The sequence below is a fragment of the Porcisia hertigi genome, chromosome 7, assembly GCF_017918235.1.
Source record: "Porcisia hertigi strain C119 chromosome 7, whole genome shotgun sequence".
Lineage (NCBI taxonomy): Eukaryota > Euglenozoa > Kinetoplastea > Trypanosomatida > Trypanosomatidae > Porcisia > Porcisia hertigi.
Genome location: NC_090566.1, coordinates 171670 through 197109, shown reverse-complemented (window position 1 = coordinate 197109; position 25440 = coordinate 171670). Strand labels below are relative to the sequence as shown.

General features: G+C 56.3%; 6 protein-coding genes across 6 annotated transcripts; all 6 read left to right on the top strand.

The window, feature by feature from the left end:
- Window positions 1-1124: 1124 nt before the first annotated feature.
- Window positions 1125-1448, top strand: JKF63_06400 (uncharacterized protein; the record flags this gene model as incomplete). Its single annotated transcript, XM_067902350.1, has 1 exon — window positions 1125-1448. The coding sequence occupies one exon, from the start codon at window positions 1125-1127 to the stop codon at window positions 1446-1448; it is 324 nt and encodes a 107-aa protein (XP_067759371.1).
- Window positions 1449-2739: 1291 nt separating this feature from the next.
- Window positions 2740-4647, top strand: JKF63_06399 (uncharacterized protein; the record flags this gene model as incomplete). The annotated part of the gene is made up of 1 exon (XM_067902349.1): window positions 2740-4647. One exon carries the CDS (start codon window positions 2740-2742, stop codon window positions 4645-4647), a length of 1908 nt encoding a protein of 635 aa, XP_067759370.1.
- Window positions 4648-5647: 1000 nt separating this feature from the next.
- Window positions 5648-12692, top strand: JKF63_06398 (uncharacterized protein; the record flags this gene model as incomplete). Its single annotated transcript, XM_067902348.1, has 2 exons — window positions 5648-7079; window positions 12334-12692. The coding sequence occupies 2 exons, from the start codon at window positions 5648-5650 to the stop codon at window positions 12690-12692; spliced, it is 1791 nt and encodes a 596-aa protein (XP_067759369.1).
- A 1895-nt stretch (window positions 12693-14587) lies between these two features.
- On the top strand, window positions 14588-16828 carry JKF63_06397 (uncharacterized protein; the record flags this gene model as incomplete). Its single annotated transcript, XM_067902347.1, has 1 exon — window positions 14588-16828. One exon carries the CDS (start codon window positions 14588-14590, stop codon window positions 16826-16828), a length of 2241 nt encoding a protein of 746 aa, XP_067759368.1.
- A 1088-nt stretch (window positions 16829-17916) lies between these two features.
- JKF63_06396 (uncharacterized protein) lies at window positions 17917-20415 on the top strand (the record flags this gene model as incomplete). The annotated part of the gene is made up of 1 exon (XM_067902346.1): window positions 17917-20415. One exon carries the CDS (start codon window positions 17917-17919, stop codon window positions 20413-20415), a length of 2499 nt encoding a protein of 832 aa, XP_067759367.1.
- Window positions 20416-21570: 1155 nt separating this feature from the next.
- JKF63_06395 (uncharacterized protein) lies at window positions 21571-25071 on the top strand (the record flags this gene model as incomplete). Its single annotated transcript, XM_067902345.1, has 1 exon — window positions 21571-25071. The coding sequence occupies one exon, from the start codon at window positions 21571-21573 to the stop codon at window positions 25069-25071; it is 3501 nt and encodes a 1166-aa protein (XP_067759366.1).
- Between the last annotated feature and the right edge of the window lie 369 nt (window positions 25072-25440).

The following is a 25440-nucleotide window of genomic DNA, read 5'->3' as shown; positions in this document are numbered from 1 at the left end:
TGCTACTGTGTTGCATGGGTGAGGGAGGGGGGGAGGAGGGGGTGAGTTGGCGTATGTGTGCAATCCTTTTTTTTCCTCACATTTCTCTTTTTTTTTTTCTTGCCCAAGCGCGGAGTTTTTTTTTCCCCATCGCATGTTCATTCGTATGGGAGTTGAGATGTGCATCTGTCCGTGTTTCTCTCTCTCTATTTATGTGTGTATCTTTGAAAGAGCATACCAATGCCTCGCCGTTGCTTCGGCTCTCTTGATCTGCTCTCTTCGCTTATAAGCTGTGCCTACGTTTTCTCACGTGCTTCTGCTCCTTATTTTTCCCCCCCCCTCCCCCCTTCGTCTTCCCTCTGTGTGTGTGTGTGTCTATGAGTTTATGTCTGGGGAAGTGAGGGTGGGGGTGTGGCACGTCTGCTTGAGCTGTGCGCTTCTTCTTGTGTGTTTGCCTTTCCCCCCCTATAGCGGCACCTCTCTTCTATATGTGTCTTCAATCATCATTCTTCGTATTGTGGTTCACACACGCACATCGTTTCTGATGTTCGTAGTCTTTTTTTATTTATTTCTTTCCCCTCTCTCTATGTGTGTGTGTGTGTGTGCCTGCGTCTCCCTTTCTCTCTCTTCCCCAGAGACAAATACACACAAGGATGATTCAATAACGGGAGGGAGGGCGAGCTTGTGTCTGCGTATATCGGTGCGCTGGCATTTCTTCCTCCATTACTTTGATCATCACCCCCCCCCCCCCTCCCCCCCTCCCCCTCCCCACACCCACACACACGACACTTGTATATATATATATATATGTATACATGTATGTATGCTAACCGAGGGCAGAGGGTGGGAGGGGGAGAGGCTCAACTCTTTGCGCATCTCTCACACCAATCCAATGTTGTTTCTGCTTATTCAGCTCATACATCTCTCTTCCCCCTCTCTCTCTGAACACACACACACACACACACACACTACACACGCACACGCGTAGTCATAGCCCCGATTTAAAAGTCGGTGTCCCCTCTCCCCAAACAAAAAAAGAGCAAAAAAAAACAGCAACATTTACTGCAAACGAATAAAAGGGGAGGCCTTCACACTACACACAGCTGCCATCCTCTGGCGCCTCGTTCCTTTGCGAGCTCATCCTGATGTTTCGCCGATGTGGGGCCGTGCTTATTGGCGTGGAGGGTGGCCCCTTCGTGTCCGCTATCAAGGACAAGACGTATCTTGCCCATCGCATCGCTCTTCTCGGCAAGACAGACCCTGACTGCAAGCCGCAGCGCATGTCGGACGATGATATCAAGCGCTTCACCACATCGCTTGGATCGGCCGAAGCCCTTTTTCACAAACAGGCTGGCGCCATCCCTACAAACGTGGTGGACGAAGAGACTGGCCGTGTGATTGGCAGCACGCAGCCGGACCCAACCCGCTACGGGGACTGGGAGGTGAATGGGCGCTGCTACGACTTCTGAGAGACCTGGAAAAAAAAGGGGGGGGGGGGGGGAGGGAGGGATGGGAGAGAAGGGAGGGAAGCTGGATAGAAGCTGATGGTGACCGTGACTCCCGGACCTGCACACACATACGACATCTTCACAAAAATAGGTCTGTTTGTTGGAGCAGGACCTCATTTCATGGGCAAAAGAAATTTTTTTTTTGCAGCTCCCCTCCCCCCTCCTCCCCCCTCCCCCCTACTTCCACAAAAATTGCTTCATTCTCTCTTTCATTACTTCAATCACGGAGTTCTCTTTCACTTGTTTCCCGCAAAACATGTGTCTGTGTCTGTGTGTGTGTGTGTGTGTCTGTGTGGTGTGGGAAGTGGAGCGAGCCATTTGGTGGCGAACACACACCGCCCACTGCAACGTGTTTTGTTACTCATGCGTGTATGATTTCTCTTCCCCCCCTCCCATCACAATTGTATACACCCCGCTAGTCCGTACACGCGTATCTATCTATACATATCGGTGTGTATCATATGTACATGCGCGTATATTTTTGTGATTGCTGAACCACACACCGATCCGTTTTATCTCTACTGGCTGGTCCGTCATCTCGGTGGAGGGGTGGGGAGGGGGGGGGCCAAGAGACGGACGTCTACCCCCCCGCTCGCTGGAAAGAAAAGAAAAGAGGCGAATTATCGCCGGTGAAGACACTGATGGAACAGCCCCGGGGGGCTCCTCAGTATGCACTAACGTCTCTCTGTGTGTGTGTGTGTGTGTGTGTGTGGAGGCTGCTGGCCTCCTCCTTTGCGTGGGGGAAATATAAAAATGCCCCGCCAGCTGTTCTGTATTGTAATTCGTCACTGTTGTTGTGTATCTCCTCCTCCCCTCCTCTCCTCGTATTGGTGCTCCTATATATATATAGTATCATAGTTCTGTTGAACCGATTGGTCAACCCTTCTTCCCCCCTTCCCTCCCACCACCATCACCACCACCACCATACCCATACCCAAGCACCCACATCTCACACCCACATCACAGAAAGACAAAAGGGGGGTTACAGAGACACGCGCAGGCAGGCGCGGGCACGAGTGTCACCTTCCGTATTTTTTTCTACGCACTCTCACTCTCACTCTCCTTCCCCTCTTTTCGCGTCTTCAGTGCTCTCGCGCTTGAAGCAGGAGTGAGCGCTCCGTGGCGACTCGCACAAATATCACTACTCACCATCGCGTCTGTTGGCGGATCACACGCCTTCATACTACTGTTGTGGGCGCGCCCCTTCTCCTCCTCTCCCCCCCCCCCCCCCATTTTTTATTGCCTAGTAACCATGTCGATGCAGCTCTTCACCTTTGGCCACCCGTGTGAGTACCAGCTCCACCGGGCGTGCATTGGGGGATCGAATTGTCCACTAAACGGCTACCCCGACACGTGGTGCTGCAGTTTTATAAAGGGCAAGATTAACTTCAAGCGAGACCGTCCATGTGAGGGGTTGCGATGCCACTGGGACTACGTCCACCCCTCACATAGTCAGTTTGAGGAGGTCACCCAGGTGCTCGAGCAGAGCCGCCCTATCGCAGCCAAGCTGGATGAGGCGAGTGACACTGACCTCCTTTCCTTCAACATTAGCAACCCGCACATCATCGACACGGTGCAGTGTGCATTACACATGATGCGGCATCCACCCAGCGCGTGCGCCCGCCGAGTCGGTCAGCTGCTCGCCTACGCGGCTGTCTTGGCTGGTGAGCAGGACATATTTGTGCAGTTGCTGAAGACCATGAAGAAACCTGTCGATGGGTACATCCTTGGGGCCTACGCGTTCCTGACACAGGGCAAGGGCGCGAGCACCGCCGGTGCCAGCAAGGTGGGCAGCACGAGTGCAAAGAAGCAAAAAAAGAAGGATGGGAAGGAGGATATCACACCGACCCTTGCCAACATCATGGTGGAACTCATGAACGCGGCGCTCAGCCTTGGCGGCCAGCTCGTCGATCGAGAGGATCAACACATGTTGCAGGCCATGCTCATCAAGGCACTTTCTACGTACCCGAAGAACGACAAGCGGCATCAAGACATGTTGGAGAAGGCTATCGCCAAGTTTGGCCACCGAAAGCTGGAGGACGAGGAGGAGGCGGCTGCCGTGCGCGAGGTGGCGAAGAGGGAGGCAGCGACGGCGGCGAGCACGGCAGCTGCACCGCCTCCGGTTGTCAACCAACAGCCAACGGATTCTTTTGCCACGCCATCCAATACCGCCTCTGCCACCGTTCCCCACAGCAGCGATGACGCAGAGTGTGCAACGGGTGAAGGGGCGATCATTTCGAAGGCACCCCGCTCGCCCGCGGCAGCGACGGCAACCACAAAGGCGGAGGCAGCAGCGGCGCCAGGAGCTCCGGCTACCACCGCGACAGCCCTCGGTACGACGGCAGATGCCTCCATCAATGTGGCGGCCCCTCGAACCCCGTCAGCGGCATTCAGAGATGCCGTAACGCCGACGACCGGCACTGCATCTCCCACTCCTTTGCAATTCGCAGGTGCTGCAGTGCCGAAGGCAACTCCTCCTTCCGTCACCGACACGCCCAACCGCGCTGCTGATTTGATTCCTGATGTGACGGTGGCGGTCACTGCAGCCGATGCCGCACAAGCGCCAATCACCTTCAGCACGGCAACGCAGGGTCACCAATCCGCTGCGGCGTCAACGTGGGTCAGTGTGCTCTCGAGACAACCGACCGCGCCTAGTGCTCCTGGCACACCGGTCATCGCCGCTGGCGCGCCGCACGCCGCCCCTCAGTTATCGCAACCACGCTCGGCGATTATCGGCATTAGCCGGCTTCACCCGTATTTGGCAGGCTGTGCAGCGAAGCTGAGAAATGAAGCGCCCAGCCTGCTCCCGATTTATGACCCCCACCATCACACCTCAGGGCTTTTCATCTGTGGTGGGCTGTTCAGTGTGGATCCCCTTGGATGGAACGCGGCACCGCTGGGCGATGCCGCTTTGAACCGACGCCTGGGCACCCCTTCACGTGAACCCATGCGGATCAAGGAGCGGGTCCACCAGTGGGCCAAGGCAGCGAAGGCTGACCATTTGCTGCACCACCGCGCCTCAACCGCAGACGGCAAATCCTTGTTTACCTCAGAATTGGTTCAGCAGACTGTGTCCACCGGTTTTAATGACAGCATCGACTCATGGATAAACGATGATGCGGACTGGAGAGGCTCCTCTAGCGAATCCTCATTTGATTAGAAGCCCCCACCCCTCCCTCCCTCTTCCTCCTCCTCCTCATCCTCCTGACTTGAAGGCATTGTCACTTGACCGACTGTGTCTGCATCTGCATCTCTCTCTCTCTCTCTCTGTGTGTGTGTGTGTGTGTGTGTGTGCAATCCTTCTCATCTCTACGAGGAGTTGATTGAAGTGCTGTTTAATGAGAAAAACGAACAAAAAACAAAAAAGTCAGCGGAGTTACAAAGGGAAACTTCTTCAGACAGTCGGTGTGATGGATTAGGGAGGGAGAGGGGAGGGGAGGGGGATGGGGGGGGCAGTGGTGCTTTGTTGGATACAAACAGTTTCGTGGGTCACCACCACTTCCTCTCGCATCCCGGGTGCTGTGAGTGGAGAGGTGAGGACACTCCTGCCTCCCTCCTCCCTCCCTCCCCCCGCAATTCTCAACCCAGCACACCGAAGATGGGGGTAAATGGGCATGTACGACCCCATTCACATGTGTGTGTGTGTGTGTGTTGGTGCTTGCACCAATGATTTACGCTTACACGCACGGGCAAGTGGGCACGTGAGGCATTCACGAATGTGGGTGCGTGCAGTTTTCTCTTTGTCGCCTTATCCTGCAACGGCAGCATCCAATCTCTCTGTAACTATTGTCGTTCCCCCTCCCTCCTTTGCTGTTCTTCTCCCTCCCCCCCACCCACCTCATACACACACCCCACCCCTCACCCCCTCACACACACACACACACACACATGTGAAGTGTTGTTTTTCTGCTCTCGCGCACGTGTGTGTGTTTAAAAACGCGTTACTAGTACAAGCAAAGAAAATATAAGAGAGGTGAACAAACAAACAAACAACAAACAAACAAACCGAAAAAAAAGGTACACACGTACACGCCGAGATCCGCTGACGCTCCCCCCCGCCCCCTCCAAAAAAAAATCAGGGGTGTGTGTGTCTGTATATACACCTGCTCTCGATCTCAACTCCAAAGTAGTAGTCCATTTCAGGTCTTGCGCCAAGTATCATGTCCGACTACGGTGACGCTCCTACGCACAACGGCGGCGACCGCGGTGCCGGCCGTGACGGCGGCTACGATGGTGGCCGTGAGGGCGGCTATGGAGGCGGCCGCGATGGCGGCTATGGCGGCGGCCGTGAGGGATACGGTACCGGCTACGGGGGTGGTCGCAGTGCAGATCGCTACCGCGGCAGCGGCGGCGGCTACGGTGGTGGTCCTCGCGGCTACGGCGGCAGTCGCGGCGGAGACCGCTTCCACGATCGCCACAGTGGACTTGGCTCCAATCTGCACCGCATCGACTGGGATGCTGTACAGAAGGTGGCGACGCAGTGGAACTTCTACAAGCCGCAGAAGCCCCGCAGCGAGGAGGAGATTGCGACGTGGCTGCGCGAGAACAGTATTACCATCTATGGTGACCGCGTCCCGCAGCCGATGCTCGAGTTCTCCGACCTGGTCGCCCCGGATGCGATCCACCAGGGCTTCATGGACGCCGGATTTCAGAAGCCCACCCCCATTCAGTCCGTCTCCTGGCCGATTTTGCTGAACTCGCGCGACATCGTCGGTGTGGCCAAGACGGGCTCTGGCAAGACGATGGCCTTCATGATCCCCGCGGCGCTGCACATCATGGCGCAGCCCCCACTGCAGCCTGGCGACGGCCCTATCGCCCTTGTCCTCGCCCCGACCCGCGAACTAGCTGTTCAGATTGAGACGGAGACGCGAAAGGCACTGACGCGCGTGCCAAGTATTATGACAACCTGCGTGTACGGTGGTGCTCCGAAGGGGCCACAGCAGCGCGCGCTGCGCGCCGGTGTACATGTTTGCATCGCGACGCCCGGTCGCCTCATCGACCTGCTGGAGATGAACTGTACGAATCTGCTTCGCGTCACCTACCTCACCCTCGACGAGGCGGATCGCATGCTCGATATGGGGTTCGAGGATCAAATACGCAAAATTTGCTCCCAGATTCGCACTGATCGCCAGACGCTCATGTTCTCGGCGACGTGGCCGCGCGAGATTCGAAACCTTGCCGCCAGCTTCCAGAAGGAGTTTGTGCGTGTCCACATCGGCTCCGAGGAGCTCGTTGCGAACACTGATGTGCACCAGCACGTGTTTGTTGTCGAGGGCTATCACAAGGAAGAGAAGCTGGAGGAGATTCTTCGCCAGGTCGGGCCGCAGCGTGCGCTCGTCTTTGTGAAGACGAAGAAGTCATGCGACATTCTTCAGGATCGCCTTGGCCGCGCCTTGCGGCAGACCGTGTTGGCCATTCACGGTGACAAGTTGCAGTCGAGTCGTGACTACGTGTTGGATCGCTTCCGCAAGGATGAACGCGCGATCCTCGTCGCCACCGACGTGGCAGCGCGTGGTCTCGACATCAAGAATTTGGATGTTGTAGTGAACTACGACATGCCATTGAACATTGAAGATTATGTGCATCGTATTGGTATGTTGACGGATTTCCGCTCCCACATTGGGTATCGCTAGCCCCGATTCCCTCTACGTGTCTGTTTCTGTGAGTGGGTTATGCATTGGAGTGTTGGCGTGCTTTTCTCTTGTATCCCTTGGGTTCGGCGCCTTACTTTGCGGTGGGTGTTCCCACATCAAAGGCTGCACCCCCCCCCTCCCCTCCCCTACCGCTGTCGTGGCTGCTGCTTTTGTGGACTTTCAAACACGAGTCTTCTACTGACTTCTCCCCCCACCTCCCCTCCCTCCCTCCCCCCCGGGGACGCTAGTAGAGGAACCTGTTGGTCTCCAGTGGACTAATGGTGGTGGTGGTGGTGGCGACGATGAAAGGCCATAAAAAGGCGTGCAGCAGCTTCAACGGTGTGTGTGTGTGTGTGAAAGAGGGGAGAGGGAGACGCAGTGGGTGTAGGAATCGCAAAGGTACGAGAATGCAAATGGGGCAGAAAGCAAGGGGACGGAGGAAGGGGGAGCGAGGGATTGGGTGGGGGAGGGTCCCATGGATGTGTGTGGGCATGCAAGTACTCGACAATAGAAATCTTGTTGAATATGCGCTGCACATATCGCCATTCCCGCAGGGAGGAGGTCGGAGGTGGGGGGGAAGGCCCCCCCAAAACGTCGAGGGTGGGTCGGTGGGGTGCCAAGTGAATGCTTTTGTGAGATCCACTTGTCATGCGGAAAATCATGCTTTTTTCTTGGTCCCCCTCTCGCCCCTCCCCTCCCCCCCCTCCCCTACCCCCCTCCCTCCCCTACCCCACTACCCCCGCACACGCATTGCTCCCTCCCACAGAATACAGACACAGTAGAAAAATAGAACTCATCCCGGTGATACATGACGTTTTTTCCCTCTCTCCTTTTATTTCTGTACTTCTCTCCCCCCATCTGTCTTCCTCGTTCTCCTGTTTGCGTGTTATCTTTCTTTCTTTCTCTCTGTGTGTGTGTGTGTGTGTGCATGTTCTTTTCTACTGGCACATACCACATACACATCTGTGCAGACTTTGCATTGCCTCGCCTTCATCCACGGTTACATCTCCCTCGCCCCCCGCCAAATGTTTCTTGTTTTTCCCCTCTGCGCAAGCGATGCCTTCTTTACACCCCTCGGCTGTCTCCCCTTTCCAGGACTACTACTCTATCCACCATTCCCCTTCTCTGCAAGTCTGGAAGGTGTCTGTGTGTCTGCTGGTGGTGTTGATGTCGGTGGTGACTGTTTGTAGTGACGGCGAGGTGGTGGTGAGACGTGCGAGAGCACGGCATTGCGGGATGGGTGGCTGGGTGGGTGGACGCAGGGATCGCCTGTATGTGTGTTGCGACAACAACACCCAGCAACAGCAACAATGTCGGAGGAAGGCTTCTGCAGGGTCGCTGTAAGAGAGATAGTAATGGATAGATTTTACGTAAAAAGGAGAGAGAGAGAGACGTGTGGAAGGAGGAAGGAACGGAAATGGGGGCGGCGATGGGAAAGCGTCATCTATTTGGTTTCGTATCTTTTGCAGCTCTCCCCTCTCCCCCCTCTCCCCCTCTCTCCCTACACTCTATCGGTGTGTGTGTGTGTGTGTGTGTATGTGTTCGATATATATTTTATCAGCTGACCGCGATCTCTCTTTTTTTTGTTGTATATTATTATTATTCGTTTTAAAAATGTGCATCTTTTTTTTTTCCTTCTGGCTGTTGTCGATTTCTTCTTTTTTTTACCCCCTCTACAATTTTTTCCCTAATGCGTGTGTGTGTGTGTGTGTGTGAGGAGGGCACGATTACGATCTGCCCCTCCCCGATCCACGCACACTCTTCTACTTTTCTCCCACCCTCTCGATTTGAGCGCACGCTGTCGAGGCGGTACCATTGCTGCTGCTTCTTTCACACGTCGCTATTTGAGACGAGCGTTGATGTGAGTGGAACTCCGGTGATCTCCTGGAACGATCATCATCATCATCACATACTGTCTATTGATGTGCGTGTGTGTGTGTGTGCTCATCCTGAAGCCGCATCGATGCTGGTGTGTTCTCAATAGAGGGGTAGAGAAAACCTCGAGCTTGCATCGGGCTCGACTCCCTCTTGGGGCACATCCGGAGGCGTGTGTACTGACCGATCATGTGGCGACGCGTAAAGATAGACGTACGAGGTTGTCTCTCGAGACACGCTGCTTCCCCACTTCGCCCCCTCCCCCCTTCCCTCCCTCCTTCCCTCCTCCTTCCCTCCTCCCCCTTCGAGGTATATGCGCACATTCGAGAGACGCAGACATGATGAAGTGGTGTGTATGTGTGCGACTGTGTTTGTCTCTGTTTGTGTTTGCGTCCGTAATGTGAGGGGATTACACGGACACACGGTCAGGGGTCGATAGATCGATCTCTGTCGTGTGTGTGTGTGTGTGTACTGGGTGGGGAGGGAGGGGGGGGTACGTATCCTTCACCTGACGCCCTTGATATTTCTGGACACTTTCTGTTGAGATATCGTTGGCGACTGGGGGGTGGTGGTGGTGTTATTTGGGTGTGTGTGTGCCGGTGAGTGGGCCTGCTGAGTAGCCTCCACTCTCTCCCTCAAATCTTGCCGCGTCCCACCTCTATTTTTCACTCAGTGAGACTCCAGATGGATGAGAGTGATCATGGCAACTGAGTCGAAGAGTGACGCACACGTCGTGAAGTTGGAGAAATCAAGCGAGATCATGAGGGAGGTCGCGGTAGGCACTGCAGCGGCGGCGGGGGGACATGGAGACGCAGATATGCATACTTGTGCGCACACACCTACGCACGCACACACATACCTACACACACATACTTGCACAAACACACACGTACATCAGCACTGATACACACCCAGACATGCGCACACACCACGTCAAGATACATACATGCAGTATCTCTCACATTCCTAGGAAAGAAAAGTGTGTGTGTCTGTGTGTGTGTGGGTCATGCGTATTTTTGCGTGTTTAGATTTACACTCTAAAGTCTATGCCTCTTCCTCTTCCTCTTCATGTGTGTGTGTGTGTGTGTGTGTGTCCGGCAGTGTCTCGCCTTTTCAATTTTATCCCCTCTTCGCACCTACGCACAGAGGCACGCGCGCGAGCCCTTGACGTCTCTTCGCGCCCTCCCTTCCCTCCACTCTCCCTCAGTCTCCGACGACATGCTGCTCGCACAACAGCACATTCATATGGGCGTAGCTTATACAGCTGTTTTTCTGTTGGGGAGGGGGGGTGAGCGAGGCGACCGGTGATGCCTCCTTTCACCCCCACGCACGTGCGTACGTGTGCGTTTATGTTACCCCACGTGCCTGTATGGTTCCCTGAGTGTGTCGTTATACGGGTGTATGCAGCCTCTCTTAACTGGGGAGGAGACGCAATGATCGGCTTATATGTGTGTGTGTGCGTGTGCACGCCTTGTCCCAGTTACGCACGTCTAGACAGCTGCGCATTCTCGAGTAACATGTATGCGCCGAGTGAAATTGCGTCTTGAGTGTTTGTTGATCCATGGCACGTCTGTGCTCATCTCTTCTCCCCCTCCCCCCTCTCTGAGTAAGTCGGGCTCCCCGCGTGTGGGTGAGCATCTGTGTGTTCGTTGTTCCGTCTTGTGATGGCTTGAAGTCGACGTATATAATGTCTCATGACTTCCCATCTCTCCTGCGTTTGACCCCGTTTATGTGGTTCCTGCTTTCTTGCCCCCACTCCCCCTCCTCTCCATTCGTTGACTTTCTGGTCACAGTGTAACCCCCCCACCCCCCACCCCCCTCTCTCCCTCTCCCTCTCCCTCCTTGTTTGCTTTCGTGTATGTGGTGTTGACCATCGAATGTGTGTACGCGTTCATCACGTAGAGGGAGGGTGTGTGTATGTATAATAGGGACATGTCCAATACATTCTTGGATGAGAGAGATGATAGTCGGTCTGAATGGGGGCGGGGGGGGGGGGAAGGGGGAAAAGGGGGAAAGGGGTTGTGGCCAGCTCAAGGCAACACCCGTAGGACGAGATGAATGCTTGGGCACACGCAACACACACACACACACAGAGACAGTCAGGGAGAGGCTCTGCGAGCGAGAACTGTACACAGACATGCGCACAGGGCCAACAATGAGATGAATGTAACCGCACATACGCACGCGCGCGCACACACACACACACACGCACACGCACATGTGCATAATGGGTGCACCCGTACACATTGGTGCGGCATAATGGAACCAGGCCAGCATCTTTCTTTACCCCCCCCCCCTCCCCTCCCCCCTCCTCCCCCTCCTTCCACTCCCTGTACACATGTGCATCCCCTGACTGCCCTCCTCCTCTGCGGGTGAAGCGGGCATTTATATACACTTTGCATGTTTTTGTTTTGTTTGCTCTTGTTATCAATATTTTTATTTTGTGAGCATGTGTGCCGCCGTAGTGGAGTGGTGGTTTAAGCGCCAGACCCCTGCGGATGTCCGGCAGGCAGCGACACCCCGCTATCATCGCCACTATAACACTTCGATGTGTTCCTTCTTCCCCTTTTCCTCCCCCCTCTCCTCTTAGCCCGTTTCCCACGTGCTTGTTTTCTCTCTATACACCTATTTATCTACAATTGTAGACACACACGCACACGTGTGTGTGTGTGAAATCTTTTTTTTTTCTTGTTAACGTCAGCTGATCAGATGCACCCACACACCGATAGATGGAAGCACACACAGATCCAGACACACACACACACATATACACACACATATACACACACAAAGCGTGCAGAAACACGTCAGGACGTATGTATCTGTGTCTGTGTGTGTGTGTGTGTGTGTGTCTGGGTCTGTGTATGCCTCTCCTTTTATTTCTTGAAATCTTCTTTCGCTCTCTCCCACCTTGGTGGGACAAGACTTCCTCCTACTTCTCTCCCTTCCCTTCCTCCTATCCCTTCTCTTCCTCCCCTCTCTCGCTCGCATTTTTCTACACTCTCACACTCACGCTTGTACGTCATGCTCTTCTCCATGCCACATTACTGCTGGCATGTGTCTGCTCTCCTCTCTCGCCTTTCCTCGCTGCGCTCTCACACCTGTGTATGTGTGTGTGTGTGCGTGTGCTCTGCGTTAACCATTCATGTGCGTACCCCACTCGCGTGCGTACCCCACTCGCGTGCGTACCCCACTCGCGTGCGTACCCCACTCGCGTGCGTACCCCACTCGCGTGCGTTCTCTCTCCCGCTCTCATGTGCTCTCATCCTCTCTCTCCCCCCTGCGCTCTCACACCTGTGTATATATATGTGTGTGTGTCTCCCTCTTTCTCTCTTCAGGTCGTACGGGTCGTGCCGGTAAGACCGGCGACGCGTACTCCTTTGTATCATCGGCTGATAACAGCAAGACCATCCGTGACCTCATTGAGTTGATGCTTCGTGCGAAGCAAGAGGTCTCACCGGAGCTCTACGCTGTTTGCCAGTACGCGCGCAACGACGGCGGCCGCGGTGGACGTGGCTACGGTGGACGTGGCTACGGTGGGCGCGGCTACGGTGGGCGTGGATACGGTGGTCGTGGATACGGTGGACGTGGCTACGGTGGTGGTCGCGGCTATGGTAGTGGCGGTGACTTTGGCCGTGCTCCGGGCGGTGGTGCCCCAGTCGGTGTCCCGCGCAGCGAGAGCTTCACTCCGTACTAGTGTGTTCATTGTCTCTCTGTGCATGCCTTCGCTTTAAATGGGTTTCCAGTGTTTATCTGGTCTAACACTTCCCCCCCTCAAGTAGTGTACACCTCTCTGTAGATCCACCTCGCTGTCGCGGATTGGTGCGTGTGTGTGTGTGTGTGTGTATACTTGCGTCTGTGTGTTGTGCTTGTGTATCGGCTTCGTGAAAGGTGTTTGTGTGTGTATGTGTATGTGTGAGGGGTGGGGGTGGCGTAGTTGAGGCTAATAAGGGAGAAGCACGAGCCTTTGTGGTGGCGTGAGTGCGTTTCTCTGACTGACTGACTGACTGACTGACACCCCCCCCCCCAACTCGTTCTTTCTCTCACTCCCTTCTCTCACTATTTTCTTCCTGGTCCGTGTCTTGAGTCCCCGCGTGTGGGTGAGACTCCTTTTTTTATTTATTTTAGTTTACCGTAAAGAAAATTGACTAATCACACAGTTAACGCACTTGACTGCCACCCCCCTCCCCCTTCCCTCTCTCTCCCCCACTCACACACACAAACATACACACAACACTGACACACACACACACACACACACTCACGCACTCACACACACACGCACACACACACAAACACACGGTGAAGGCGACGCCACGTTTACTTTCACTCATATATGGGAGATGCGCTTCATCCAGTGTTATTTGTGTGCATGTGTGTGTTGTGTTGTGTCTTACACGTTTGTTTAGAGAGTTCCACCGTATTATCTCCTTTTGCCTCTCTAATGGCCGACTCCATTTTTTTTTGTTGTTGTTCCGTCGTGTATTATTGCTGTTCTCTCCCGTGTGGCGTTCAATGATCAGTAACTGCCTCGCTCGCTCGCTCTCTCTCTCCTTCCTTTTTGTTGAATTGGTCATCATCATCTCTCGTGGGTTTTTTTTTTGGCTTCCTCGACTTTCTCGATTTACATACGTGTGTGTGTGTATACATTATTATATATATATATTATATTATATTATATGTTATTATATATATCTCTATATATATTATATTATATGTATCTCCCTATCTATATAATATAATTCCCCCCCCCCCTCTCTCTCTCTATATATATATGTGTGTATGTGTGTATGTGTGTGTGTGCGTACTCCGTTATGCGCACAGTGACAATGATGAATGAATGAATGAATGGGTAGTTGTGGTTCTGGTGGTGGTCGTGTGTCTGGCCAGCATCGGAATAGATTTGTAAGGTGTTCATATTAAAAAAAAGTCTATGTTTGTTCGAACCCCTTCGGGGTGTTGGGTGGAGTGAAGCGATCGAGAAAAAGAGTAACGCGCATCCACGCTATCGTGTGCACGATTAACCCCCAGCGTCGCCCTGACCTACGTTGGCTTTGGGTGTGTGTGTGTGTGCCCAAAGAGGCTGTCAAGATATGCTTGTGTGGGAAGGGGGTGGTGGTGTTGTAACAGAGAGAGAGGGCAAGGATGTGTACATGCTCAGCTGTGTGCATGCCTCTTCCTTTTTCCCTGAAAAATGAAACTGCCATGAGGCATGTTGGTGTAAGTGCATGCACTCCTGCTACTTCTCGACCACCGCGTTTTACGAAAGATTGTTGTAGCTGCGTCCACGCGGACCGCGCCGCTGTTGGATTTCTGCTCTCTGTAACACCCCCTTTCCGTTTCTCATGTCTCTTCGCTCTTACCCCTCCTCCCCTCCCCTCATCACACACACACACACACGTGCGATTTCACACAGGTTGAGCCGTGGGCCTTGACGGCCCCCAAATCCATCAACTCCCACACACGCCCCCTTTTTTTGTGCGTGTTTATCGGATCATCTCCCCTTTTTTTCCCCTGAAGAGTGTTGTCCCCATCCTTCCCACCATCTGTTCTTGGTCGTCGTCCCCCCCCTCCCTCCACTTCGCTTCTCCGATGCCGCCGGGCATCCCCGGTGTCGACCTTGTTTTCCTCACGCGGATTACACAGCGCCTCGCGGTGCGATCTTTACACACGTACTGCCCCGGCAGCCGCCGCTCTGCCGCCGCGCTGGTGTTGCGGTTTGACGACGACACACAAGAGTCTGTCACTTCAGCGATGAGCGCGTTCAGGGCCGCCACCCAACGGCGTGGACACGCCGCCTCCAAGGCGACAGGCTTCACAGAGAAACGGGCCGTGGGTTCAGCAGCGTTATCACGTGGCAGAATCCTTAGCTCGTCAGTCTTCTCTAGCTCCGCCACCTGTGCCTCTTCTTCGGTCTCGCGAGACTCGACGGAGGGCGGCTACACGGACCCGTTGCGGTTCTTTGAGTATCTGGCAAACGGACACGGCCATAGACAAGAGGATATTTTTGTGGACACCGCTGGGTCATCTGCGCTGCAGTTGCTCTTTCTGAAGCGGGCGAACATGAATGCGAGTCGCTGGAGTGGGGGGCAAGTTGCCTTCCCAGGCGGGCGTCGTGACCCGGACGACCACGACGACTTCGATACGGTCTGCCGCCAAACCTACGAAGAGCTCGGCTTCCCGCTCCGGCACCACCACCAGTGTCTGTGCCTCGGGCGATTGCCGGACTGCCGGTTGCACAGTCGACCTGGTGACTACCGCGGCCTGGTCCAGGCGCGCTTTGTATTTCTGCATGTTGGAGACAACACGCCGACTGTACAGTTCGCGGCCCACGAGGTGGAGAGTGTGCGGTGGGTGCCGCTCCGTGCGCTCACGTCGGCTAACGTGGAGCGCGGACATGTGGTCCACTCGCTCAAGAGCTTTGTAAAGCCGCAGGACGCTGACGCCCGACTGCTGCTGGAGGAGGTGTTCCCGAACACGTACGTGTCCTTCCCAAGTGTTCGACTGCCTGGCATTCCGCTGTCGTCACCCTCTTTTAGCACCGCCGGCGGAGCGAACAGGTCCAGTGATGATGGTGCGTCTCCGAAGGCGCGCGAGCGTGTCTCTTCAGCTTCCTCCGTGTCACCGTCGTGGCAGGTGTGGGGTCTTACGTTGCGCTCCACGCATGAGCTGTTGGCGCTGGGCAATCACCAGGTCTTTGAATGGCCCCTCGTCGAGTCGAACAGCCGTCTCCTGCAGTACGGGGTGATCTTTCCCCTGCATGGCTATTACGAGCTTCTCTACCAGCTCTACTGGTGGCGGGCGTGGGTGTGGGCGAAGATATGTTTGCTTGATTGCGGAGGCTGCGCTGCGGACCGAGGAGAGACGAAAGCTGTTGGCGGGCAACACGGCAGTGATACCCTTGGCAGTTCACGAAGCGGGTGGTCGCCGCCGAAGTCTCTGTGCTCGCCTCCCTCGAGGGAGCAGCAGCGCTTGAGACATGTGCTCTTTGGATCTTCCATGGAGAGGCGGTACGCGATTCTTCCCCTGTCTGCTGATGCCCTGCTCTTCGCTGCCCCGGAGATGCCCGCCAAAGAGCATGTCGTGAGCTTTGCGACTGCGTTGTGCATTGCCGTCTTCTTGCTGTACACCGTGGCGGCAGCGATTGCGAGCGTGTGTGCCACGGTCGGCGCTGCTCTTGGCCAGGCAGCGGAGCTGAGCTCTGATGCACGGAGTCGGGCATACTGCGGCGCCAGCCCAGCGCGAGACGCGACACCTCATCACAGCTCTGTTGCCGGTGGTGGTGGTGGTGATCATCAAGAGCGGGGGTCTCCCAACGATGCGATGGCAGACGGCAATACTCCATCAAATGATGAGGCGGATGTTTTCTACCCTGGGTGGCATTGGCAGCCGCGTGACCACCGTGCCCCCCATGTGAGTGCTACCGCTGACGAGGCCGCACTATCCGCGGTGCTGTGTCATGGCTTCACCAACATCCTTACTGGGAAGTCAAACCTCAGCAACCACAGTGCTGTATCACCGGCGGCGACGCACGAGATGCAGAACGCAGCGATGTCAGACACGCAGCAGCACCTCACAAGTACAACTTTGACAGAGATGCATCCTACACCTACTGGCACTAGAGCTGCTGCTGAAGCTCTTATTCCAAGCCCGTCCCAAGCCACGACAACTAGCAGTCCAACTATGACCTCATCTTTGCCATCAAATGCCTCAGTGGATATGATTGCTGAGCGTTGCGAGGCTGACGGCAGTCATGAATGGAATGTGCGCAGTGAGCAGGCGGCAGGGATGGGGGGGGAGGGAGCGAGTTCAAGGTGGTCGTGTTGTCTCTGATGTCCTCCTCCCGACAGAGCACCCGGTAGCAGCTGCGGTGCCGGCAGACGTGGCTGACTTGTGTCACGAGGAGGAGCTGAAGGTGATCATGCACCGTTATCGTCCCCAAACCACCGTAGTCTAATAAAATCTCTCTTTTTTTTTCCATTCTCTTTGCTTTGGTTGCTGCTTCGACGTCGTATCCCATAGATGGACGTCGCCACCAAAGATTGACGCTGTGTTGAGGTCCCCCTCTTTCATGTGCAACGATGGTGGAGGGTGAGTGAGTGGGGATGGGAGGGGGGGGGGCGGGGAGGAGAGCAGTGCGTGCGAATGTGTGCGTTCGTGTTGTTTCCCCGCCGCCTCCACCTCCACCTCCCACCCAATTCCCTCGGTGCACTCCCTCTTTATGTGTCTGTCTGTCTACCCATAGGGGGTGGGGACGCGGACCATCAAGGCAAAGGCGGGGGGGGGACTGTGGCGAGTAGGACAGTCGGTAGCGTCTTTCCTCTTGGACGGCTGCTGCGGTAGGTCGAGGCTGGTGTGATGCGCTCCCAACCCCCCTTTCCCCTCTTCTCGCTTTTAATTTCTTTGGTCCGCCGCCTGGGTTCTGTTATGGTGTCATCACCATCCATATGGTCGCTCTCTCCCTCTCCTCTCTCTCTCGTTTGTTTTTCCCGACATACATACGAATTATTTCTACATGCGCACACGAGGTGCTTCAACATGTGAGCTTTAATACTGACGCACGCACACGTACGCACACGCACGTACGCACACACACGCACGCACACACACGCACACGCACAGGGGAGGAGGGGTACGCTCCGCTTTTCTGCCATTCCCTCTTGTGAAAATTGAGTTTTCGTTCTTGAGGACACCATTGCCCCCCCCCCCCTTTTCCCCTCTCCTCCGTTAATTATTATTATTATTATTAACAGTAATAATAATAATATTATTGCGTTTGGAGCATTCTCGCTCCTCTTGTGTGTCCCTCCTCCCTTCCCTCCCCTCCCCTCCCCTCCCCTCCCCTCCCTCCCCTCCCTCCCTCCCCTCCCCTCCCTCCCCCCTCCTCCCCTTTTCTCCCTCTGTCAGTCCACCGTCTTGCCATGGGCGTCCTTTTTCTGGCAGCGAACTACGCCGTCTTCTACTATGTCGGCGAGCTTCTCATGCGCCTGGTGGTGGTGCAACCACTGAGTGGGGCAAAGGTGGTGCGGTGGTGCTTCGCGAGTACGTTTGCACTCTCGTTGTCGCTCTTCAGCGCGGTACTGGTAGACATGGCTGACGCGTCGATATTTCACTCTACTACCACCTTCCTCGCTGCTACGGCGGCTGAGGGCGGTGCGGGCCGCATCGAAGTCGCAAGCAGCGAGTATGCGTCGTGGCCCTGGTCGACGGTGTTGCTCCTTCATTCGCTGCTGCTGGTGAACGCGCAGTCTTTCACGTGGCTGCTGCTCTTCTTGTTGAGTACGGTGCTGGTTGCCTGCCCCACCGTCTTCGTGGTCTCAGTTCTTCGTCATGCGTTTGTCCGTGGCCGTCAGGCCGCTAGTAGACAACGCAGCACCTCACGGAGATTCCTGGGAAGCATCAGTGGCTATGCAGGTTTTGGTGCGAGCCATCGGTGCAGTGGCCGCTTTGACAGCAGGCTTCAATTGAAGCCATGCTCGTCTTCCCGTGGTCATTGGGCAGGCACCAAGGGCTCCCGTGGACTTTGTGGATCGCTGTATTGCGTTTTGGTGTGCTTACTGCTGGTGTCGTTTCTCTGCGGCGGCGTGTGGACGGCGCACACGAGGCAGTCAAGTGTCCTCCGTGTGGTTCGGCAGGCGTCGTCCATCGCGGCACTGCAACGGTTTTACGCGGTGCTGCAGAGCGTCACAGCCACGCTGAGCGTTCCACAGGAGATCAAAATGAAGAGTACTTCTGCTGCCAGCGGAGGCCCGCCGCCCTCTTGCTCACACCAGGAGGCCGTTCAAAGGGGAAAGAGAGCAGCCGAGGGCGTCCCTGAGGCTTCAGCCGACCCTGTCGTGGCAACCCTCGCCGATACGAAGGCGGACGTGCTTGGTGATGGTGCTGATGTGCCTGGACAGGCGCGGCGGCAACAGATGCCACAGCGACGATTGCCTGGTACTGGCGCCGTGCACTCGACTTCGGCTATCATCGAGGGCCTGCACGCGTTTGTGTGCGCAGTGACTTCTCGCGTGGCCACTGTCGGCGTGGCAATGATTGGTCTTTTATCAGGCTACGCTGCCATCACTTCTCCATGTTTGTTCTTGGCGCCCTACACCTACTGGCGCGGGCGCGAGGAGGAACTCTGGAGAGCTCAGCTCAACTTCAATAAGAAGCTGTGCTACGTGTTGAACGGCTACGGGGCAGCGCAACGTCAGATTGCAGCGCTCCAATACAGCTTACTGCACGAAGAGGGCAGTCCATCGGTCTTTTCTGGTGCCGGTTCATCGGGTCTGCCCCCCAGGTACGCATCACTTCCCTCAGGACAGAGCTCAGCGGTGTACAGCAGCGGCAATTGCGATGACTCGCTGAGCCGTAACTGTTTCCCATATCCCGGCTCTGACAGTAGTGGCGGCACTGGCCCCTATCGTGTGAGGGATGGATCGTGGGGTGGCAGCGATCTGTGGCAGTCTACCGGCCTCGCCAATCATCGACCAGTGCAGCCGCACCAGGCGCAGTGCCAAGTCTCGATGGGTGCTGTGAAGTGGTGGATCCAGAAGAAGCTCTCTAACGCTGCCCGTGTTGTTGTGGGCGGCGCATCAGAGGACTCCCGTGGTGGTCGCTTCTCCCCAAAGAGCCTGACCGCAGCTGCCAGCAATCCCGCCCCCTCCCGCCAGTGGGCCGTTGAGCGTATCAGAACACTCCGAGGCGAGGCGGCAGCGTCACGTTACCTCAGTCTGTCGATGTACCTGCAGCTGCACGAGGTGGCGTCCATGGTACACGATGCACAGCGCGGTTCAACCTGGATAGGGCGGTGCTACGCAGGCCTTGGGGTGGTCATGGCCCTTTACTCAACTGTCAAAATATTGCTGACGGTGGCTAGCCTGTGGCTGTTCAAGGCTTCAACACAGGACCCCGTCACGCGCGCCGTGACATTGCTTGAGAACGCGTTTATCTTGCGCCGACGCGATGCCCAGAGTGGTGTGTCTTTTTCCGTGACTGCTGTAGAAGTCAGTACCCACGTCATCCTCGCGCTGGCATTGGCGGTGAATGCATGGATGGTGGTCAACTCCGTCCGCGGTGTGCTCTTGGCGCTCTTTCACGTGACGATGTCTTTCAGCGGGTCCGCGATCAGTCGGCCAGAGACTATCGCGGTCGGTCTCTCGATGATGATCGGAGTCTACTTTATTGGGCAACTGGTCATGCTTCGCTCCTCTCTGCCAGGCATCGTGTTAACTCAGCTCGACGGGGTGCCGTCGTCTGTTGCCACCCCCACACCCAATGTGCTGCTCGCTGTGCTTGGGTCTCTGCCGTACTACTACTACCAGCGCCTGAACGATTCGTGCTTCTTGGTGGGCTGTTGCGGTGCCGTCATCATGCGTGTTTTTGTAATGCGCAACGCGGTCTCGTCTGCCGTGTACACAGCCAGCGGTGGCGAGTGACAATACCTGGCGATGCGATACGGGGGCGGGGGTAGCAGACCCACAAGTAGTTCATTCTGTTTTTATGGTGCCAGCTTATGCAGACACACACACACACACACATATATATATATATATATCACGTGTATATACCGATGCATATGTCCACATCTATAATGTACATGGGACTCAGAACAATCGATCTTGAGAGGGCTTTTCTTCCTATTGGCACCTTCTCTGCTGCATCCATCCCCCCACTGTGTGCCCTCCCCCTCCTCCTCCATCCCCCACTGTGTGCCCTCCCCTCCTCCTCCCCCCACTGTGTGCCCCCTTTTCATCGTCTTGCCTTTTTTTTCCCGTTGTATTTTACGTTCTCTCGCTGTCCAGCGCGAATTCGAATGCTCGCACATTTTCCACTTTTCGCTTTGTTATGAGCGAATACGAAAGGCGATACACAGCCTTCGCACTTTGGGACGGTTGGGTGGGGGGGGGGCTTGGTGCTGCGCTGCGTGAACGACTCAAGTGCTCTTGGTGCCAATGTATTCTCCTCTTCCTCCACTCACCCATCACCCCCTCCTCACCGCACTGGCGTGTCGGCAATGCTCATGCATTGTCGAGGCGTACACCAGAGGTGCAGTGCACGCGTACGCGCCCATGCAAATACATACACGAGCTTTCTCGATATATTCCGCTTGTTTTCCCTGTTTCAGAGAGAATGGGCCTGTGATGGGGGGTGTCGGTGTTGCCGACACCTCACCCACATCTCTGTACACAACGCAGATGATGCATAGCGACCACTCCCTTGTCTCCCCATATGCGTCGTGTCCTCTTCGCTCTGAGGCGTCATCACTTTTCGGGTCCGTTCTCTATATTGTTTTACTTCTCGTCCTCCTCCTCTCCAGTGGCGCCTACAACCCCCTCCTCAACACTCTCTGCTGCCCACCAGAGCGGGCACGTCCGTCCCTCCCACTCCTCCACCCTCTTTCGTTCGCGCTCTTCATTCTCGCTGACATTTTGTTCTGCTACGCACTCTTTTCTTTTCCGAGTTTGCGTGGCCACCGGCTCGGTTGTGTGTCTGTGGTTGTCGCGCTTCTCTTGTAAGGTCCCCCCCCTCCCCACTGTCGTCCTGTATTCCTGGTGACCCTTGGCCCCCCCCCCCCCACACACACACACACCATGGCGTCGAACACCCTTCAACCCGAGGGTTGTCAGGGTCACTTGAATCTCTCCGCGGTGCAGACTGTCTCGCAGAAGGCCCTGGGGGAAGACTTGCATTCTTCGATCATCACCAGCACAAAAGTCTTGGTGACACAGCAGTCGGAAGCGAGCAGCATGCCGCTCCAAGCTGCCGCTGGCGACGCAGTGGGCTGTGCCGACGCGCTCTTCTCCTCTGCGTTTCAGGGGGATGCGCATCCCGCACATCCGAGCGATCAAGACGCTCTGCTGCAATCACTGCTACCGCAGCACGGCCCACAGACACCACCGCCCAAGAAAAGTCTGACCGAGGGCATGCGACGAGAGTGGAGGTTCGCTTTTCAGTTTGTTCATCAAGCGGGTCAGCTCTCCATCCAGTGCTCCCCGAAGTGGGAGTACAGGTTTATTGAGGTGGATCAGACGGCGGTGGGGCTGGCACAGAACGATCGGTCGCCTATTAAACTGGATTCGACGCCGATGCTCGCGGTACTTTCTTACACCGACCGGACTGCGGTGATACAGTCGCCGCGGCGGCCTCCTGGTGGGACAGGCAGCTCACCAAGCGCTGGTGTCCCATCGCGGTGGCCTGGAGGGAGTAGAAGCAGTCTCGCCACAAGCCCCGTCGAATCCAGGGGCAACACTCGCCGCCACACAGAGCGCACCTCCTTCGCGGGCTCGTTGAGTGCCAGGGACTCGGTGGGGGTGGCGTCAACAACGGCGGGCGATCGCATCGACGGTGACGCGTGGTGGGTGGAGAAGTCGAAGACGGTGGACCTCTTTTACTGCCACCCTGCGCCAGAAATGAACCTCAAACAGTTTTGCAAGCGCTGTGTGCAGTACATCCTGCGCGATGCACGTGTCACGAGCGTCGACGGCGACACGCGGCTCACGCGACTGCGCATCGGCGACAAGCTTCGCTGCCCACACCGCCTAGGCGGCCATCACCGCTCCTTCGAGCTCCGCTACACCTTACACGATCGCTCCGAACTGCAAGAGACGTACGCGTATGTCATTGGCTGCATCGCTGGGAAGCGCGGCTACATGCTCTGTGCACGGTGCACGGAAGCCGAGGAGCTGGAGGGGTACGTGCAGACGGTGCTTCTGCCAGCGTACGTGACACCAGGACGGGCGCAGTTTGGCGTCGACGTCACCTACCGCTACGTACCCCCCACTGAACTGCTTGGTGTCCAACAGGAGGCCTTTGGGGAGCTGCAGTACATTGACCACAATGCAGCCATCATATTTGTGACCCCGTTGTACCCGATGCGTGTCTTACTCGATTACTCACCGGCGAAGACGGTTGGCGTGGGGTCTATTACGTGCGTCACATTGGAGCTCAGGGTGCACGAGCGGCTGCTCGATGACACGCTCGCTGCGGAGATTACGGGTGTCTCCAAGTATAAAGTTGTCACCATTATTATGTGCATTGAGGTCGAGGAGGTGTCGCGCATGGAGTATCCGACAGTGATGTCGACCGAGAAGTACAGCGAACTGAAGGCGGCCCGCGTCGCGGAGGTGTTCCCGGACGCAAAAATAATTGGCCTTCCGACGAACCGGCTGATGGGCCACCGCACGGGGCGCATGCGCACAATGACCTTCACGCACGAGCCATTTGGCTGCGTCGTCAAAGCGCTGATCACCTCCACACTCGTCGGTAACTTTGGTGTGACGGCTCTCTACCTCACAAAGCCCAGCGGCGGTGCCTTCGATGCGCACCTCTACGTGTTCCAGCAGCTGCTGAGTGGGATGGTGTACCTCCCACAAAACTACTTTGCAATGAACGAACGCGTCAGTCGTAGCCGTGCGCGGAACATCCGCCTCGTCAAGGAGGACATCATTCACGCATACAAAGTCGACACGTGCTTCAGCAGCGCAACTGCGCCGACGACGCGGCGCGTCACGCAAGACTCGACATCCCCGCTATCGAACCTTGCAGGAGAGCGGCCGTACTCGGCGATGTTCGCTGTCACGGATGAGCGCGTCGTGGCCGCAACCCGCGAGCGCCACCTGCATTTTCTTTCGCTCTGCAACGATGGCCGTGTCGAGGGCAGCGTTGAGGCGCTCGTTTCACCTGAAGAGGGCGGCATCATGACCACTCGCCGATCCATGTCGATCACAAACCCCAACGCCAACGGTCTGCGCTTGCACAGCGGATACCGGGGGGCTGCCGACGCAGATGGCACAAGCGCAATCGATACTGGAACCACGCGGTCACAACCCGTTATGAGCTCGACGTTCGCAGCGTCCACTACAAGCGATGCGCTTATGGTGGCGACCCCGCTGCCGTCCGCGTTGATCCCTGGCGATAAGGCCGTCGGTTCAATGAGTGATGAGGTGCTCGACGCGTCGGGTGCGGACCTCTCGTCGCTTGCACGCAGCAGCTCCGATATCACTGTGAGTAACATTAGTCACCTATTCGAAAGCACTTCGGCTAGCCTGGAAGACGACCCCAGCAATAGCGAGGACACCATGTGCGTGGCTGTGGAGGAAGGCCACGACACCGTTGTGTGTAACCGTGAAGGGACACCCGGGCCCGTAACCCAGCTTGACGACTCCGGTGTGACATCCGCATTTGTGGTCTCCACTGCAGTGTCGATGTCTCCCAATCGTCCACCCGCCCCCCTGGCCTCTGACACGAGCGACTACGTCGGGGAACGCAGTGCGACTGACCGTAGGAACAGCAGCAGCAGCAGCAGCAATGGCAGCGCCACGCCCATCGCCGGCCGTGTGGCGGGCACCACAGGGGGAGCTGAAGACGCAGAGGCACCGGTCACCCCGCTTGGCGGGGACGCTTCTGCGGCTTCTGCCCTGAACCTGCACGACTTTGTCGACAGGAGCGGCGACACGAACACGGTGCCTCACTCCTCGGACACAGCACCGGGTATGATGGTTACCCCGCCTTCCATGGACGACAAGGACGACACATCCGTCGCCGCACGCCTGGAACAGAAGAGGCTCTACGAGGAGCTGGTTGGCAAGGGTGACCCTGCCGTTCAACAGGCGCTGCGTGAGGCGGAGGGCGGCACTCTCTACGGCCCATCTCTCCGCGATGTCTACACCCGCTGCTGTGAGGCGCAGCAGTGCCGCCCGAATAGCTACTTGATGCAGAAGCTTCCAGTGCAGCCGGAGTTTACCTATTCCGTCGAGGAGATCGACCTCAGCGCCAACTACGTGGGCCACAACGGCTTCGTCGCCGTGCTGCACCTCCTCGAGCACCTGCCTCGCCTCCGCGCTGTCTACTTCAGCAACATGTCCTTGGATAACATGGATGCGGAAAGCCTGTGCTACGTCCTGGCCACAAACCTCAGTGTGTGTGAGGTGCACCTGGAGCACAACCCCGGCATCTCGCTTCCAGCTGTGCGTCACTTTACTGCACTGCTGCGCGTCAACAAGCGCATCGAGGTCCTGGCACTGGCAGGGACTCGCTTGAGCCCAATGCTCATTGCAAAACTACAGGATGAAGCTAGTCATCCTCGAGTTTGATCCTTGCCGTGAGTCTTGTAAAGTGTGCATTGTGGTTGTGTTGCGCTGGCCGTGAGGGAGGAGGATTCGAATTAGGAGGAGGGGCGGGGCAGCAGCGGCGGCGGCGCTACCTGCAGGGAGGCGGTGCCCCATGTGTAGCCAGTCACCGTTCTCTCCCTTAGCAGGAAAATTCTACTGCCTCTCTCGTGAAGGCAACTCCACGACTGCCTTCACTACTTCTTCACTCGAACGGCCTCTCCACCCTTCCCTCCCTCTCTCTTCCATTGTCAGTGAGTGACCCCCCCCTCCCCCCCTCCCCCCCTCCCACACACACACACACACACCTGCGGGGGACGGTCATGGCTACGGTAGGGAATGTGGAAGGCGGGA